The sequence below is a fragment of the Chiloscyllium plagiosum genome, unplaced genomic scaffold, assembly GCF_037043375.1.
Source record: "Chiloscyllium plagiosum isolate Xiang-an unplaced genomic scaffold, Cpla_swu_hap1 HiC_scaffold_3, whole genome shotgun sequence".
NCBI classification, from domain to species: Eukaryota; Metazoa; Chordata; class Chondrichthyes; order Orectolobiformes; family Hemiscylliidae; genus Chiloscyllium; species Chiloscyllium plagiosum.
The window spans coordinates 157,626,378-157,644,909 of NW_028270141.1; the positions used below are offsets into that span (position 1 = coordinate 157,626,378).

At 42.7% G+C, this 18,532-nt stretch overlaps 1 protein-coding gene across 3 annotated transcripts in view; it reads right to left on the reverse strand.

Annotated features, from left to right (window-relative positions):
* The window catches only part of wdr26a (WD repeat domain 26a), a 100,769-nt gene that overhangs the window by 34,915 nt on the left and 47,322 nt on the right, over positions 1-18,532 (reverse strand). For all 3 annotated transcript variants that reach the window (XM_043687373.2, XM_087984681.1, XM_043687374.2), the window contains exons 7-9: positions 12,136-12,274; positions 5,298-5,438; positions 4,630-4,749 (exon numbers count right to left, since the gene is read on the reverse strand). In XM_043687373.2, coding sequence (XP_043543308.1) covers positions 4,630-4,749; positions 5,298-5,438; positions 12,136-12,274 — 400 coding nt within the window. The remainder of the gene's footprint in view (positions 1-4,629; positions 4,750-5,297; positions 5,439-12,135; positions 12,275-18,532) is intronic.

Below are 18,532 nucleotides of genomic sequence, written 5' to 3' on the forward strand. Positions count from 1 at the left end.
GGGGGTTTACCTCATGTCGTAACAAATTGGTAGACCTCAGCATATAGTTGTTGGACTTGAACCCAGGCTGCCTGTTTCAGAGGCAAGGGTGCTACCACTGCAACGCAAGGGCCCTAGAGAGGGGATCTATCCACATCACTGATATTCAACAGTAGAATCATCCACTATCATCCTCGGATTACCATTAAACATTTCATTGGGTCAGCCACAAAAAAAATTAACTCCCCTCCTGCTAAAAACTTTCCTTCATCTACACAGTGCGCACCAAAAGTGCAATGACTCCATCTACCTGGATGAATGCAGCTTCAAAAATAATACAATCCAGATAAAAACATCCAGTTTGAATGGCATCGCCCGCAATGCCAGTGCATAGGGGAAAATCTGCACCATCTTTAAGATTTAGTGCTGCAACTTGCTACGGTGCCTATAACTTATCTTCCAAAACAGAGATCTCTGCCACTTGAAAGAACATGAGCAGATCTAAGTGGTTAGGCAAGAACTTTCAAAAGCTGACTGGGGGCAAATGTTTACAGGTAAACGGACGGCTGGAAAATGGGAAGCCTTCAGAAATGAGACGAGAGTCCAGAGGAAATATATTCCTGTTAGGGTGAAAGAAAAGGCTGGTAGGTGTAGGGAATACTGGATGACTAAAGAAATTGAGGGTTTGGTTAAGAAAAAGAAGGAAGCATATGCCAGGTACAGACAGGATAGATCGAGTGAATCCTTACGAGAGCATAAAGTCAGGAGGAGTATACTTAAGAGGGAGAACAGGAGAGCAAAAAGGGGACATGAGATAGCTTTGGCAAATAAAGTTAAAGAGAATCCAAAGGGTTTTTACAAATTCATTTAGCACAAAAGGGTAACTTGGGAGAAAATACAGCCCCTCAAAGATGAGCAAGGCGGCCTTTGTGTGGAGTCACAGAAAATGGCAGACACTAAATGAGTATTTTGCATCAGTATTTACTGTGGAAAAGGGATGGAAGATATAGAATATAGGAAATAGATGGTGACATCTTGAAAAACGTCCATATTACAGGAGGAAGTGCTGGATGTCTTGAAATGCATAAAAGTGGATAAATCGCCAAGTCCTGATCAGGTGTACCCTAGAATTCTGTGGGAAGCTCAGGAAGTGATTGCTGGGTCTCTTACTGAAATATTTGTATCGATAGTCATACGTGAGGTGCCAGAAGACTGGAGGTTGGCTAACGTGGTGCCACCGTTTAAGAAGGGTGGTAAAGACAAGTCAGGGAACTATAGACTAGTGAGCCTAATGTCGGTGGAGGACAAGTTGTTGGAGGGAATCCTGAGAGACAGGATGTACATGTATTTGGAAAGGCAAGGACTGATTAGGGATAATCAACATGGCTTTGTGTGTGGGAAATCATGTCTCACAAACTTGATTAAGTTTTTTTGAAGAAGTAACAAAGAGGATTGATGAGGGCAGAGATCACAGAGAAGTGATCCATGTGGACTTCAGTAAGGCTTTCGACAAGGCTCCCCATGGGAGACTGGTTAGCAAGGCGATATCTCATGGAATATAGGGAGAACTAGCCATTTGGATACAGAACTGGCTCAAAGGTAGAAGACAGAGTGGTGGAGGAGGGTTGTTTTTCAGGCTGGATGCCTGCGACCACAAGGATCGGTGCTGGGTCCACTACTTGTCATCATTTATATAAATGATTTGGATGCGAACATAACAGGTATAATTAGTAAGTTTGCAGATGACACCAAAATTGGAGGTGTAGTGGACAATGAAGGACGTTACCTCAGATTACAACAGGATCTTGATCAGATGGGCCAATCGGAGAAGTGGCAGATGGAGTTTAGTTCAGATAAATGCGAGGTGCTGCATTTTGGGAAAGCAAATCTTAGCAGGACTTATACACCTAATGGTAAGGTCCTAGGGAGTGTTGCTGAACAGAGACCTTGGAGTGCAGGTTCATAGCTCCTTGAAAGTGGAGTTGTAGGTAGATAGGAAAGTGAAGGCGGTGTTTGGTACGTTTACAGAGTATTGAGTACAGGAGTTGGGAGATCATGTTGCGGCTGTACAGGATATTGGTTAGGCCACTGTTGGAATATTGCATGCAATTCTGGTCTCCTTCCTATCAGAAAGATGTTGTGAAACTTGAAAGGGTTCAGAAAAGATTTACAAGGATGTCGCCAGGGTTGGAAGATGAGAGGTATAGGGAGAGGCTGAACATGCTGGAGCTGTTTTCCTTAGAGTTTCGGAGATCGAGGGGTGATTTTATAGAGGTTTATAAAATCATGAGAGGCATGGATAGGATAAATAGACAAAGTCTTTTCCCTGGGGTCAGGGAATCCAAAACTAGAGGGCATAGGTTTAGGATGAGGGGGGGAAAGATATAAAAGAGACCTAAGGGGCAACTTTTTCATGCAGGCGGTGGTACGTGTATGGAATGAGCTGTCAGAGGAAGTGGAGGCTGGTACAATTGCAACATTTAAAAGGCATTTGGATGAGTATATGAATAGGAAGGATTTGGGGGATATGGGCGGGGTGCTGGCAGGTGGGACTAGATTGGGTTGGGATATCTGGTCGGCATGGACCGGTTGGATCTAAGAGTCTGTTTCTGTGCTGTACATCTCTATGACTCTTTGACTAAGTGAACACAATTACCCTTCAAATCTCAGTCTCCTAACCTGGAATCATAAAATCTCTACAGTGTGGAAACAGGCCTTTTGGCCCAATGAGTCCACATCAACCCTCCAAACCCATTGCCCCGACCCTATTATTCTACATTTGCCCTAATGCACCTTACCTACACATCCCTGAACACTATGGGCAATTTAACATGGCCAATTCACCTAACCTGTACATCATCGGATAGTGGGAGGAAACTGGGGCACCTGCAGGAAACCCACGGAAGGACGAGGTGAATGTGCAAACTCCACACAATCGTCGAAGGCTGGAATCGAACCTGGGTCGCTGGAGTTGTGAGGCAGCAGAGCTAACCAATGAGCCAATGACATAGTTATCTCATGACCGTCACACGGCAAAATCCTGGAGTCTTTCCTCAACATTGCACGTGTCAAACCACATACTACACAGTTCAAGGAGGACCTTCTTCTCAAAATGCAATTAGAAAATGCAATAAATGATGGCCAATCCAGGCGTATTTACATCCCACATATAAACAATAAAAAGCTAAATTTAAATTTCTGCTCTGGGGTACTGATCCTGTACCGTAACTGCGCTATTGTTGTGATGTTTTGTTTGCAAAGGTAGCATGAACAAGGGACAAGAACAGAAACAGCAATTTAATTGGGAATGTGGAGTGAAGAACTTTGCAACAAAACATGCCATACAGTTTGATCCAATTAAGGCCAGTGAATTTTGTAACATTTCATAACTGCAACAATTAAAACATTCCCTATACAAAAGATTCCTGTCATTAGCTAGACATTCAGTGTGTTGTCCAAGCTGGTTACAAACAAGCCTTAAGGTTAATATTCAGAGCTTTGTAAACATAGGTCAGCATACCCATCCCAACTAACGGAATACAAAACCATATTTTGATATTTGATACTGTAATAACAGTAGGCTTCTGCTCAATTGATTGAAACAAGAACATGTTGGAGCTAGAAATGTTCAAATAAAGGACATTTCACAGGATCATCAACCAAAATATATTAAAAAGACTTTCATGAGTGAGCTCCAAATCCACTGATACATTGCAATGCACTTTTTCAAGAAAAGCAGATCCATGCTCAATCATGAGTGCGCATCTAGTGCTTTGCTCTGCTTCTTCTCAACCATGAGTGTCTCACGCTATATAAACAGTTGCATGCGCTCCAGTCATTGGGAGACACCTCAAAGGATCAGACTCAGTACCATAATGGATAATGAGTTAATCATTATATGGGACATTTCTAAGAGGGATGAGGATAGTGAGGAAATTGACATTCAGATAGATGGTCAGTTATGATCTAGCTGAATGGCAGAACAGGCTTGATGGGCTAAATGGTCTAGTCCTGCTCCTACTTCCAAAGGTGCAGGTTGTAGAGAATAAAGCATAACTTTGGAGAATTCTAAAGAAAAGGGTGCAATGATTATAAGATGAGCTGTTGCTGGAAATGTTTCTTTTCATAGTTGGAAGATGGTGTGATCAATTGTGTCAAATGTTAGAGGGTTGAATAGGATACATCCACCATGATTACAGCTTCAAGTTATTTATGACCATGATCAGTGCTAGTTCAGTATTTTAGCAATGGTTTGTTCATGCTTAGTTAAAAGACAGGCTTGACATGGTGAGCAAGGATAAGGAGCAACAGAAACATTTACAAAGACTGAAGTGACCGAAATACATTCTCAAGCTCCTTGAACCAGCAATGTAGAAATAGAGATTTAAGCAAAGTTTGTCATGGAGAAAAGAGTAGGAATATCATTTCCCTGCAGGAAAATCCTGGAGGAATGCATACAAAGGCAAATTTTACCTAACTCTCCAGAATACGGAGATTGTGCAAATGTTTTAATTGCTAAACGAACCTGTTTTGTCGATGTATTTGCCAGTTAGTCCAATTAGTCACTTTTAGAAATGCGAAATTTTGATAAACATGGAGGTAAAATGTACAAGATTAAAAAAAAAATCAGAAAGAAACAGAGCAACTTACACACTGATAAAATTGCCCACGCTGTCCACCCGTCACAAAGCGCTTCCCATCTGGGTTCCAAGCCACACTTGTCAGACTGTCCTCATGAGACTGACTCATCTTGGTTCTTAGCTCTCCTGTCTGGAGAGGGGAAAAGTTTAACCCACCGAATGCAATGTATTCTGGCATCAAAAGTAACAATAATGCACAGTCAAGGTTTCTTCAATTTGGATGTCAGTTTTAAGTGTTACAAATTTGCAGGAGCAGACCTATTTTCAGGTGATCAACTGGTTTTGTATTAAGGCTTACTTATTGCGACAGTAAGTTATAAAAAGTGTGCAATTTTATGAATAGGACTATCACTTTGACCTTCCCCTCCTACCAGCACAAGTGCTATTCCACGGGTTAACAGATGCCATCAGGAACTTGGAACATTTGTGCAAGTCAAAGACATAAGTAACTTCAGCAATTTTGAACAGCTGAGCCAATAAAATACTCCATATAAATGTGATCTATTAGCAGCACTTTAAATAATGAAGAAAAAAACCTGGAGATTTAGGAGTTATTATTGCTTTTGATTCCTACAAATGATTTATTTGAATAAAGACTGAACTCTGTGTACCAGTAACTTAAGAATACTACCTATGCTAATAATATTCAGATATTGCATTCTCATTCACGTTGTTTACCTGTACATTCCAAAGCCATAATTCAGAGCAGTCATCAGGGCCACAGGCTAGAAGGTAAGTATCATCTGGACTCCAAGCTAAGTATGATACTCCATAAGCATGACCTTCTAACGTTTTAAGCAACCTAAGTTGGTGAGTATCCTAACAGAGGGAAAAACATTCCATTAGTAAACCATGCTACAATGTCACCTTTGGACAATTGGGATTGTGCTACATCACAGGCAGTTGTGGAATTTGGACTCTGGTGCTTTGTTCTTTTAGACTCAACTTCAGTTTCTTCTCCATAAAACAGCCCCATACCCTGCCTCAGTGTAATTTTCACAGCATGTTTCACCAGTAAATTTGCAATGGGTCAGTTGACAGCATGCTTGCCTTAGAGTCAGGAGACTATCCCACTCGAGACTTGAGGACAAAAACATAGGCTCACAGTCCAATAGAATGTTGAATACTCAATGTTGGATGCACCATCTTTCAGATGTGAAGTTAAAAAGGTAAGAAGAACGAACATAAGATCAACTCAAGCCTGTACCTCTATTCTACAAGATGTGGTTGATCTGCATCAGGCTTCAAACACACTTCTGTGCCGGTTCCTCAGACACTCCAAGGGGTCAACATTTCCAAAAAAAAATCTACCTCCCTCCTCTGGAAAAACTTCCAGTGATCTGGCTTCCACAACACAGAGGTAGAGAATTCCACACGCTCACCACCCTCAGAAGAAATCCCTTCCACATCTGAATTTTAAATGAGTGCGCCCTTATTCTGTAACTACCTCGTGAGACTCTTTGGACTTGCCTCCAATGCCAGTATATCCTCTCAAATGTGTGGACCAAAACTGCACTTAACTCCAGGTGCAACTTCACCCAGTTGTAATATAACTTCCCTATTTTAAAACTTTAACCTCCTAGCAATAAAGGACAGAATTCTATTTGCTGCCTAATTACTTGTTGCACCTGCATACTAACTTTGCATTTAATGCAAAGAATACTCAGATCACTCTAAGCTGCGCTTTGTGGAGTGTCTATTAAATAAATAGCTGCTTTTTGACTCTATCAAAGTAAACGATCTCTTGCTTTCCCGCATTAAACTCCAGCTGCCAATTATTTGCCCTTACTCAACCTATATCCCCATGCAAATTTATTGTGTCCTCATCACAAGCTCTCCAATCTATTTTTGTATCATAAAATTTGAATATATTACTTTCTATCTGAATGCTTTGGAGGAATTGGCCGAGTTTAAACGATTGATGTCCTATAGGACTGACCTTGTGGCACTACACCAGTGATGTCTTCCCAACCTGAAAAAGACTTATTAATCTCAACTCTGGCTTCTGTGTCTACCAGTCTTCAAACCATGCTAATGCATTGCCTGTAATTCTGTGAATTCTTATTTTGTGCAATAATCTTCTATTGGTACCTTATCGAATGCCTTCTGGAAATCCAAATACACTATACCTGGTGGTAACCCCTTTATCAACTCTGCCTGGTAAACAGAGGTACTGTCTATACGCAGGTGAACATATAGACCCCATGTTACTGTTCAAAAAGCAGCAGGGAGTTGTGCCCTGTGTTGTGGCCAGTACTCATTCCTCAAGTCAGAGTCACACAGCACAGAAGCAGCCCCTTTGGCCTACAATGTAGACCAAACATTGAACTACACTGAAACGGAGTCATCTATACTCTCAATGTTAGCTTGCTCTCTCTCCATGGATGCTACCTGACCTGCTATGATCTCCAGTATTTGTTTTCACTGAAGTACACTAATCTTCTTTATCTGGACCTGGTGCATACCCTATACCTGGCATTCTAACTGTTCATCCAAATATTACTTATATGTGGCAACAAAACCTGCTTCCATCACCCTTTCAGGCTGTGCATTACATTACTAATGTATGATTATTGACATATTGTCTTGCAAACTTGCTATGGGCCATAGTTGGTTAGTTTCTTAGATTAATGTTGCTGCACTATTGTCCTGAGGCCATTTCGACAGAGAAATTAGAGCAAAACGCTGCAGTGAACCCAGTATCTGAATCCTATATTTGAATCCGGCACTAGAGATTCTACGATTAAATCCAATTTTACCGTTACTATTTCTGTAGCATCTCAATGAGGTATATTAACACTGTGGAACTGAAACACTTTGGAATTTGAGCACCAAGCATTAGCATTGTGCTCTCCAACAACTTTTTGTTTTCTCAAGAATGAAAACACCACCTACATAAAAATAAATCCCATTATTTGGAGTTTATAACTTTGCAAATTTCCTACATCAACCATTGTTTGCCGAGAGAAAAAAAAATTCCTCTGGAAGGTATTCAGGAGAGAACAAAATTGACAACAGTCTAAGAATGAATGGGTTTCCATTATAAACCACAGGTTCAGGTATAAGTACAGAGTACTGCAATTGGGCAAGGTACTACAATGCTGCCCACATTAATGACAGAAAAGATTGAGGAAAAATGTGTAAGGGCTGTACCACAAACAACATTAATGAATGGTCTGATGTAAGGTATGATGGATTTTAAGTACTGTATAGTAAGTCACTGTTTCTGAACAGCATGATTAAGTGAAATGACTAAGTGTATTATACCTTCCCATGGTAACTAATATAAAAGTTGCATTTAGGTCGGTCAGATCTTAGCGATCAGATAAAAATTACCTTACCAAGTTGAATATTTAATATTGCTAGACTAAATAACTTTAAAATTAAATACATTTAAAACAAAATTTGAAAAATGAAAACTATTTGGATCTTGTAGATCCTCTCACTATGCCCAATTTCCACCTCGTGGCCTCTTTCGGTGCCTCAGCCTTTTGACAAGCTCACTGCGCCCTGAGTCATTCTCTCACTGCTTCCCTCTCCTGTACTTGCATTCCTGTTTTAAGATCCAGAATCAAACCCAAAACATCAAGTTGTAGAAGTGCAAAGTGCAATGGTGCAGAAGTACCATGCTGGTATTGTCATGCTTCTGCTTACTTAAAACAAAATTGAAGTTGCTTCTCCTGTCACTTTGACTCATCTCCACAGATCTCATTCAGTGAGAATGCGAGAGAGAAAAACAGCAGTGGCAACATTGGAAAAAATTGCATGGATTGTAACAGTCTAGCTTGGTGCTTCTGCACCATTCAAATATAGCTTGCATACATCAGTTGGGGCATCAAATATAAAAGTTGGCAAGTTATGTTACAGCTATACAAAACTTTAGTTAGACCACATTTGGAATAATGTGCGTAGTTCCGGCCGTGACATTACCAGAAGGAAAAGGATGCTTTGAAGAGGGTGCAGAGAAGGTTTACCAGGATGTTTCCTAGTCTGGAGGATTGTGCTTATGAGAAAAGATTGAATAAACTCTGATTTTCTTCACTGGAAAGACGGAGGCTGAGGGGTTACCTGACAGAGGTTTACAAAATTGAGAGACAAAGAGAGGATGGATTGTCAAAGAGTTTTGGTGCCAGGGTGGAAAGGTCAACTCCACGAGGGCACAGGTTCAAGGTGAGAGAGAGGCAAAGTTTAGAGGAGAAGTGGCTGCTACCCTCCCCTTTAAGAATGCCATAGACTTGATGCAAGACATCTTTGACCCTGGCACCCAGGAGGCAACATATCCTCTGGGAGTCTCGTTCTCGTCCATAGAATCTCCTGCCTGTTCACCAATGAACCCCCCTATCACTGTCACTCTCTTCTCCCCACTTCCCTACTGAGCTAGAGGGCCAGACTCAGTGCCACAGGCCTGGCCGCTGTGACTTTCCTCTGGTAGGTCATCCCCCTAACAGAATCCGAAACGGTATACTTGTTATTGAGGGGAATGGCCACAGGGGATCCCTGCACTGACTGTCTATTCCCTTTCCATCTCCTGATGGTCACCCAGCCACCTTAATTTTGTAACCTAGGTGTGACTACCTTCCTGTAACTTCTCTCTATAAACCCCTCAGCCTCCTGAATGATCCGGATAGAGTCTGATCCGGATAGCATTCTTAAAGGGGAGGGTGAGCAGCCCAAAATTGTGGTACACATTGGTACCAATAACATAGCTAGGAAAAGGGACGAGGTCATGAAAAATGAATTTAGGGGGTTACAAAGGAAGCTAAAAGAAGGACCTCAAGGGTAGTAATCTTTAGGTTGCTGCCTGTGCTACATGCTAATGAGGGCAAGAATAGGAAGAAATGGCAAACAAATGAGTGGCTGATGAGTTGATGCAGGAGGCAGGGCTTCAGGTTTGTGAATCATTAGGTTCTCTCTTCTGGAGAAGGGATGATCTATGTAAAAAGGACGAGTTATACCTGAACTCGAGGGGGACCAATATCCTTGCAGACAGGTTTGCTACAGATGTTGAGGAAGCTTTAAATAGGTCGGCCGTGGGCGTGGGGGGGGGGGGAGAGAAACCTGAACATCAGGTCAGAAGATACAGCAGTTAATGTAAAGGTAGATGCAACGAGCAGAGAGTCTATCATGAAAGGTAGATTAAAATGGTAAGAAGATGGGAGTCCAGGCAGAAAGAAACAGAGACCAGAGCAAAAATCATTAAAAAAGAAAAACTGGGTGACAGAATCACATGCAAAAAACAGGGAGAGCCTGTCCTGAAGAAGGGCTTATGCCCGAAACATCGATTCTCCTGTTCCTTGGATGCTGCCTGACCTGCTGCGCTTTTCCAGCAACACATTTTCAGTGGAGATCAGGAATAGCAAAGGGAAGAAGTCACCGGTGGGAGTAGTCTGTAGGCCACACAATAATAATGCTACAGTGGAACAGGCGATCAATCAAGAAATATCCGACACATCTAAGAATGGAACGGCAGTAGTCATGGGGACTTTAATGTGCACATTGGCCGAATCAAGTCAGAAGAGAGGGTCTTGAAGAGGAACACTTTCTTGTTACCAAACCTCAAGGGAGCATGCAATCTTAGATGTGGTCTTAAAACACTTGCCTCATGAATCAGCAACCTCAGTTTCAGCAGTGAGTCAAGACTGCGCAAGCCAGGGGCCAGCCAGGAAGATGAGCTTGAACATAAAATACTTACCTCGTGAATCAATGGAGTGGAGGCTGAACAGAGCAGAAGTGGACAAGGGGACTGCTGGCTAAGTGTGCTAATGTATTCAGGCAAAGGCGAAACCAGAATCGGGGGGAGGAGCGAGACGGGGGGAGGAGCGAGACGGGGAGAGCGCGGGAGAGAGAGAGACCGACAGAGGGGGGAAGGGAGGAGACACACACACACACACACACACAGGAAGAGAGAGAGACACACGGAGAGAGGCAGAGAGACACAGACACCGAGAACGACCGACCAGGGGAAAGCCACAGCAGCCGGATCTCTGGCACCAAGACTGGCTCTGAAGGCAAGGGGTGAGAATAGGAGATTCAACGGTTGGAGGAACAGACAGGAGATTCTGTGGACGAGAACAAGGCTCCCAGATGGTATGATGCCCCATGGGTGCCAGGGTCAGGGATGTCTCAGATAGAGTCTACAGGATTCTTAAGGGGAAGGTGAGGAGCCAGAATTTGTGGTATACATCTGTACCAATGACATAGCTAGGAAAAGGGATGAGCACCTGAAAAGTGAATATAGGGAGTTAGGTTGGAAGCTAAAAGATAGGATAAGCATAGTAATCTCAAGATTGCTACTAGTGCCATGGGCTAATAAGGCAAGGAATAGAGAGTGAGTGCAGATGAACACGTGACTGCAGAGCTGGTAGAGTAGGGAGGGTTTCAGATATAGAGTCATATTATGTGGATCATTGGGATACCTTCTGGGCAAGGCCGGGGCGGGGGAGGGAGAGGGAGAGGGAGAGGGAGAGGGAGAGGGAGAGGGAGAGGGAGAGGGAGAGGGAGAGGGAGAGGGAGAGGGAGAGGGAGAGGGAGAGGGAGAGGGAGAGGGAGAGGGAGAGGGAGAGGGAGAGGGAGAGGGAGAGGGAGGGAGAGGGAGAGGGAGGCCGGGGAGAGGGAGGCCGGGGAGAGGGAGGCCGGGGAGAGGGAGGCCGGGGAGAGGGAGGCCGGGGAGAGGGAGGCCGGGGAGAGGGAGGCCGGGGAGAGGGAGGCCGGGGAGAGGGAGGCCGGGGAGAGGGAGGCCGGGGAGAGGGAGGCCGGGGAGAGGGAGGCCGGGGAGAGGGAGGCCGGGGAGAGGGAGGCCGGGGAGAGGGAGGCCGGGGAGAAGAGGGGGAGAACACACACATACCAGTCTATGTGGTGAATTTGCAGATGCATTCTATGTTGCTCAAAAAAAGCTCTCAATCTACAGGAAGTCAATACATATAACATTTTATGAATTTCTATGTTGAAAATAGAACAAGTCTGATAAGATTTGGATACACAGACTCTAACCTCATAACTTTAATGCATTGACTGAGCTGAGATGTCACTTTTTGCTAATATAAAACATTAAGTGATCTAGAGAATGTGACTTAAAAGCAGTTCTGGGATTTACAGATTAATGAACTGAAACCTGCAACCCATTCAAAAGATGAAAGACTTAACAGCAATCTAGGTTTGTTCAATACATCATTTCAGTTGCATGTCACCTTTTGCTATACATTTTTTATGGTCCTGCTGCACAGCTACCTGATGAAGCAGCAGCACTCTGAAAGCTAGTGCTTCCAGATAAACCCATAGGACTATAACCTGGTTATGAGAGATTTTTAACTTTGCCCACCTCAATCCAACACTGGCTCCTCCACAACAATGTTAAACAAAGCAATGTTAAATGGGGATTTGCAGTTTTATGGTTGAGACAATGCAATTCCTTGGAAAAATTCGACACATGTTGAGTTAAAGTAAATGATTCACCACAAATTGAAAATGCAGTTGTAAATAAAGGTCAAGAAAAACCGAGGTTTCCCACAGTACTTACTAAATCAACCTGCCAAATAATAACCGTGGTGTCCTTGGATCCTGTTGCTAATTTAGTGCCATCGTTAGCGAACTTGCAGAACCAGACCTCATTGCAATGTTCTGTGAGAATCTGCTGTGTATAGCAAGGAAACTGTTTCCTTTAAAAAAAAATTTAAAAATTAAAATTAAAATATTTGCCTTTTTGTGTATTAAACACTATTCAGTGTATCTTTTAACTGTGACATTGAAATATCCAGTACCACAACAAAAAGGAAATTCTGGAAATACTCAGCTGATCAACATTCTAACAAAATAGTCAGAAATATTAACTCTCGTTTCTGGCCTGATGAGTATTTCCTGCATTTTAAATTTTTATTTCAGATTTGCAGCATCTGTAGTATTTTGCTTTTGTTCAGAAACATCTACATTACGATCAACATTCCCTCTAAACCATGCGACTGCGTATGTGTGTAATACTCCAACGTTCCATGCAACGGGGATCGGTGTCAGCATGCTGATCAAGGCACTAACCTTTGGTTTTGTAAGTCACTGCCGCACCCAAGCCTCAGAGGCCTGTACAACTGGTGTGAAAATTAAAGGGAATGCCTATTATGATTCCAGTTGATATTCTGGATAAGTCAGATCCCAGAAACAAATCTGGACAATGTAGGCTCTCTCATATGTTGAGGGCAAGGATGCCCTGAGGCAAGGTATATTGGCGAGACCGAGCAGAGGCTACAGCAGCAGATGAACGGACACCACACAACAATCACTAGCCAGACATGTTCCCTCCCAGTCAGGGAACACTTCAGTAGTCCGGGACATTCAACCTTGGACCTTCAGGTGACTATCCTCCAAGGTGGACTTCGAGACAGGCAACAATGCAAAGTAGCCAAGCAGAGACTGATAGCCAAGTCCAGTACCCATGAGGATGGCCTCAACCTGGACTCTGGGTTCATGTCACACTACAGGTGACCCCACTGCACTACACACACTCCTACAGACCTATACACTGATGCAGACCCCCTCATACACAAGCTGTCTTTTATACACTCACACACATATACGCTCCACACACTCTCCCCCTCAGATTTATACCCCTTTACACACCCCAACACGCATGCATGCACACGCGCGCGTGCACACACACAAGTTCATGGGGTGAATTTGTACTTGCAGAATTACATTTTATTTTACTCAAAAATTGCATAAATCCATGTAAGATTCTGAAAATTCTTTTAAAAAATAGAATCAGTCTGAACACTGGGACACAGACAGACTTTTAACCTGACATGACACCTATTATTAAAGTTCACTTGAGAATGTCACTTTAAAATAAGGTGTTCTGGGATTTACATAAGAACGAACTGAAAAAACATGGTCAATCTAAAAGATGAGACACTTAAACAATCCAGGTCTTTTTCAATATATCATTTCATTTGCATCATGCTGTAAATGTTTGCTATAAATTCGGTGTCTTACAATGTTATACTCCACAACTACCCGATGAAGGTGCAGTGCCCTGAAAGCTAGTGCTTCCAAATAAACTTGATGGACTATAACCTGGTATTGTGTGATTTTTCATAGCATGTTGCAGCTTGATAAGACTTTGGCTAGGCCACAGAGTATTGTGCTCAATTTTGGTTGCCATGTTGTGGAGGCTTGAGAGGGTGCAGAACAGGTTTACCACAATGCTGCCTGGAAGGAGAGACTAAGAAAAGTGTGGATTGTTTTCTGTGGAGCAGCAGAGACCGGGGGCAGACTTGATAGAAGACCATAAAATGAGATACATAGATAGGGTCAACTGTCAGAATCTTTTTCCCAGAATTTAAAATGTCAAAAGTGAGGGGGCATGCACTTGGAGGGGTGTCAAAGATCTGATGGGCAAGTTTTTCTTTTACATAGAGTGGTATGAGTATGGAATGCACTGCCATGTGTGGTGGTAGTGGAGGCCGATAAAATTGGGGTGGAGGATACAAGGAATGGAGGGACATGGACGAAGGGATTAGTTTAATTTGGCGTCACGTTTGGCACAACTTGTAGAAACAAAATGTGTGTTGCATTTGGAATTATACATGGCATTTGACAAGGTACCTCATAAGAGGCTAATTCATAGACTGGCATAGAAAAAGAACTGGCTAGTGGGCAAGAAAGAGAGAGGAGATAAAGAATTCTATTTCAGATTGGAAACCTGTGAGCAGTAGGACTCCACAGGGCTTAGTGCTGGGACAATAGCTATTTACAACATCTATCAATGACTTGGAGGAAGGAAGCAAATATACCAAATTTGCAGACAACACAAAATTGGTGGGAAGGCAGGTTTGTGAGAGGTATCCAAAGTTTGAGAGATATTGAAAGGTTAATTAAGTGGGCAAAAAGTTGGCAAATGATGGGAAAATGCGAAATTGCTCCTTTTGAAAGAGAACAAAGAGAACAGTATTAGTTAAATGGAGAAAAACTGCAACACAAAGGGAATACTTGTGCACAAAATTCAAAGGTAGCACATAGGTACAGCAGGTAATCAGGAAGACTAATGAAATAAAGTCAGAGTCATAGAGATGTACAGCACAGAAACAGGCCCTTCGGTCCAACTTGTCCATACCGACCAGATATCCCAACTCAATCTAGTCCCACCTGCCAGCACCCAGCCCATATCCCTCCAAACCCTTCCTATTCATATACCCATCCAGATGCCTCTTAAATGTTGCAATTATACTAGCCTCCACCAATTCCTCTGGCAGCTCATTCCATACACGTACCAACCTGTGTGTGAAAAACTTGCACCTTAGGACTCTCTTATATCTTTCCCCTCTCCCCCTAAACCTATGTCCTCTAGTTCTGGACTCCCCCACGCCAGGGAAAAGACTTTGCCTATTTACCCTATCCATGGCCCTCATCATTTTGTAAACCTCTATAAGGTCACCCCTCAGCCTCCGACGATCCAGGGAAAACAGCCCTAGCATATTCAACCTCTCCCTATAGCTCAAATCCTCCAATCTTGGCAACATCCTTGTAAATCTTTTCTGAACCCTTTCAAATTTCACAACATCTTTCCAATAGGAAGGAGACCAGAATTGCATGCAATATTCCAAAAGTGGCCTAACCAATATCCTGTACAGCCACAACATGACCTCCCAACTCCAATACGCAATACTCTGACCAATAAAGGGAAGCATATCAAAAGCATCCTATCCACCTGCGACTCCACTTTCAAGGAGCTATGAACCTGCACTCCAAGGTGTCTTTGTTCAGCAACACTCCCCAGCTCTTTACCATTAAGTGTATAAATTTTGCTAAGATTTGCTTTCCCAAAATGTGGCACCTCACATTTATCTAAATTAAACTCCATCTGCCACTTCACAGCCCACTGGCTCATCTGATCAAGATCCTGTTGTAATCCAAGGTAACCTTCTTCGCTGTCTACTACACCTCAAATTTTTGGTGCCATCTGAAAACTTACTAACTATAACTCAAATGCTCACATCCAAATCATTTATATAAATGATGAAAAGTAGTGGACCCAGCACCAACTCTAGTGGCATTCCACTGGTCACAGGCCTCCAATCTGAAAAACAACCCTCCACCAACACCCTCTGTCTACCTTTGAGCCAGTTCTGCATCCAAATGGCTAGTTCTCCCTGTATTCCACGAGATCTAATCTTGCTAACCAGTCTCCCATGGAGAACCTTGTTGAATGCCTTACTGAAGTCCATAAAGCTCAAGTCCATTGTTCTTGTTGGCCCTTATTTGAAGGGGGTAAAAACAATGACTGCAGATGCTGGAAACTAGATTCTTGATTAGTGCTGCTGGAAGAACACAGCAGTTCAGGCAGCATCCGAGGAGGGTTGAAGTATAAGAGAAGGGAAGTCTTAATGCAACTGTACAAAGTACAGCGAGACCACATCTGGAGCACTGAGAGCAGCTGTGGTCCTCTTAGTTAAAAGATATCACTGCATTGGAGGTAGCTTACAGAATGTTTACTAAGATGATCCCTGTTATGGAGAATATGCCTTGGAGGTAAAAGTGGAGCAGGTTGGGAATGAATTCATTAGAATTTATAAGAATGACATGTGATCTTATTGAAACATATCATTAAATAGAACAATGCAGCACGAGAACAGACTTTTCAGTCTCTCGTGTGTACTAACCATGATGCTATTCTAAACTAATCCCATAGGCCTGCACATGGTCCATGTCCCTCTATTCCTTGCCTGTTCATGTGTCTGTGATAATACCTCAAACTTTGCTATCATACCTCACATTTGCCACTTTATTCAATGTTATTCCATTGCTCTAAAAAAAAGGAATAGGGATAATCCTGGGAATTACAAACTGGTCTTAGGTCTGTGGTGGGCAAAGTATTGGATAGGATTCTGAGACACAGGATTTATGATTACTTGGAAAACCATAGTTTGATTAGATAGTCAGCATGACTATCTTACAAGATAATACATGGCTTGGAAAGGGTAGATGCTAGGAAATTGTTTCCGTTAGGCGAGGAGACTAGGACCTGTGGACACAGCCTTAGAATTAGAGGGGGTAAATTCAGAACAGAAATGCGGAGACATTTCTTCAGCCAGAGAGTGGTGGGCCTGCGGAATTCATTGCCACAGAGTGCAGTGGAGGCCGGGACGCTAAATGTCTTCAAGGCAGCGATTGATAAATTCTTGACGTCACAAGTAATTAAGGGCTACAGGGAGAACGTGGGTAAGTGGAGTTAAAATGCCCATCAGCCACAACTGAATGGTGGAGTGCACTCGATGGGCCAAATGGCCTTACTTCCACTCATATGTCTTATGGCTTTGAGAGCAGCAGGTCATGCCTCTCAAACTTTATGGAATTCTTTGAAGATGCGACAAAACACAGAAGGTATAGCAGTCAATGTGGTGTACATGGATTTTAGCTAAATGTTTGATAAGGTACTCCATGGTAGGCTCATTCAGAAAGTAAGGAGGCATGGGATACAGGGAAATCTGGCTGACTGGATATAGAATTGGCTGGTCCATAGAAGATAGAGGGTGGTAATAGATGGAAAGTATTCAACCTGGAGCTCTGTGAGCAGTGGTGTTACGTAGGGATCTGTTCTGGGACCTCTGCTCTGTGATTTTTATAAATGACTTGGATGAGACAGCGGAAGGGTGGGTTAGTAAGTTTGCTGACGATACGTTGGTGGAGTGGTGGATAGTGTGGAGGGCTGTTATAGGTTACAACGGGACATGGACAGGATGCAGAACTGGACTGATAAATGGCAGATAGCAGTTTCAATGCCCTTCACAATAAAGTATCCTATTCCCATTTCATTCCTTTTTTTATACTCTTGTGGCTTCCATGCTACAGTGTAATGGCTAGGTAGCACAACCCCCCTCCACCTCATCCAAACAAGCTGAAAAAACCACCAACCCACTTGGGCAATTACAAAAGCCAAGGCTCTCGCCCCCGGGACCCTTTTATTTGCCCCACTTGCAATCACAATTTCCTCTTCCTGACCACTAACCAAATCAGATGACCCTAACTTAAGATTCATGACCACCTCCTGGAAACATCTTGGTTTTTGGGATGATGTGTATTGTTACATCCTTAATGAAAAACTAAGTATTTAGAAATACAAAATGATCAAGCAGGGTCAACATGTCTTCATGAAATGCTAACCAAGCCTGACAAATTTACTACAATTCTTTCAGGTGATAGCAGACATGTGGGACCTATCAAAAGCCTTCCTAAAATCCAAACAGATTACATCCACTGCTTCCACTTCATCTATCCTGCTTGTTACCTCCTCAAAGAATTCTAGTAAATTTGTCAGGCATGCATTTCCCCTTCATGAAGCCATGTTGATGCGGCTGGCCCATATTATGCATTTCTAAATGCTCTGCTGTTACATCCTTTATACTAGTAGACTTCAACATCTTTCCAATTACAGTCATTAAGCTAACTGGCCCCATAGTTACACTTTTTATCTCTGCCTTTTAAATAAAAGTGTTAGATCAATAGTCTCCCAACCCTCTGGGTCTTCTCCAGAATCTAAGGATTCATAGAAGATTACTACCAGTGTATTCACAATCTCTGTAGATACTTGCTTTATTATTCTACATTGCATCCTATCAGGTCCTGGAGATGTGTCTAAATCACTAATCTTTGCTACAATGTATCTTTTCTTCTTTCAACCGATGTTATTCTCAACTTCCCCAGTTCACCATGGTTGGTTTATCCTCTCCCTTGAAATCATCTCCTTCACTGGAATAAGTCTTTGCTTTGAGCCATTTTGTTAAGTGTCTGGCTTTGGTCCTTAACCAATCTTTGCTGCAAGGAACTCTGCCCTTATTCCTTTGTAACGCACTCTTATTTAAGCTTGGCACTGTGATTTCCAACCCAAGTTCCTCTCTCTCAGAACTAAATGTTAAATTTTACGGTCACTG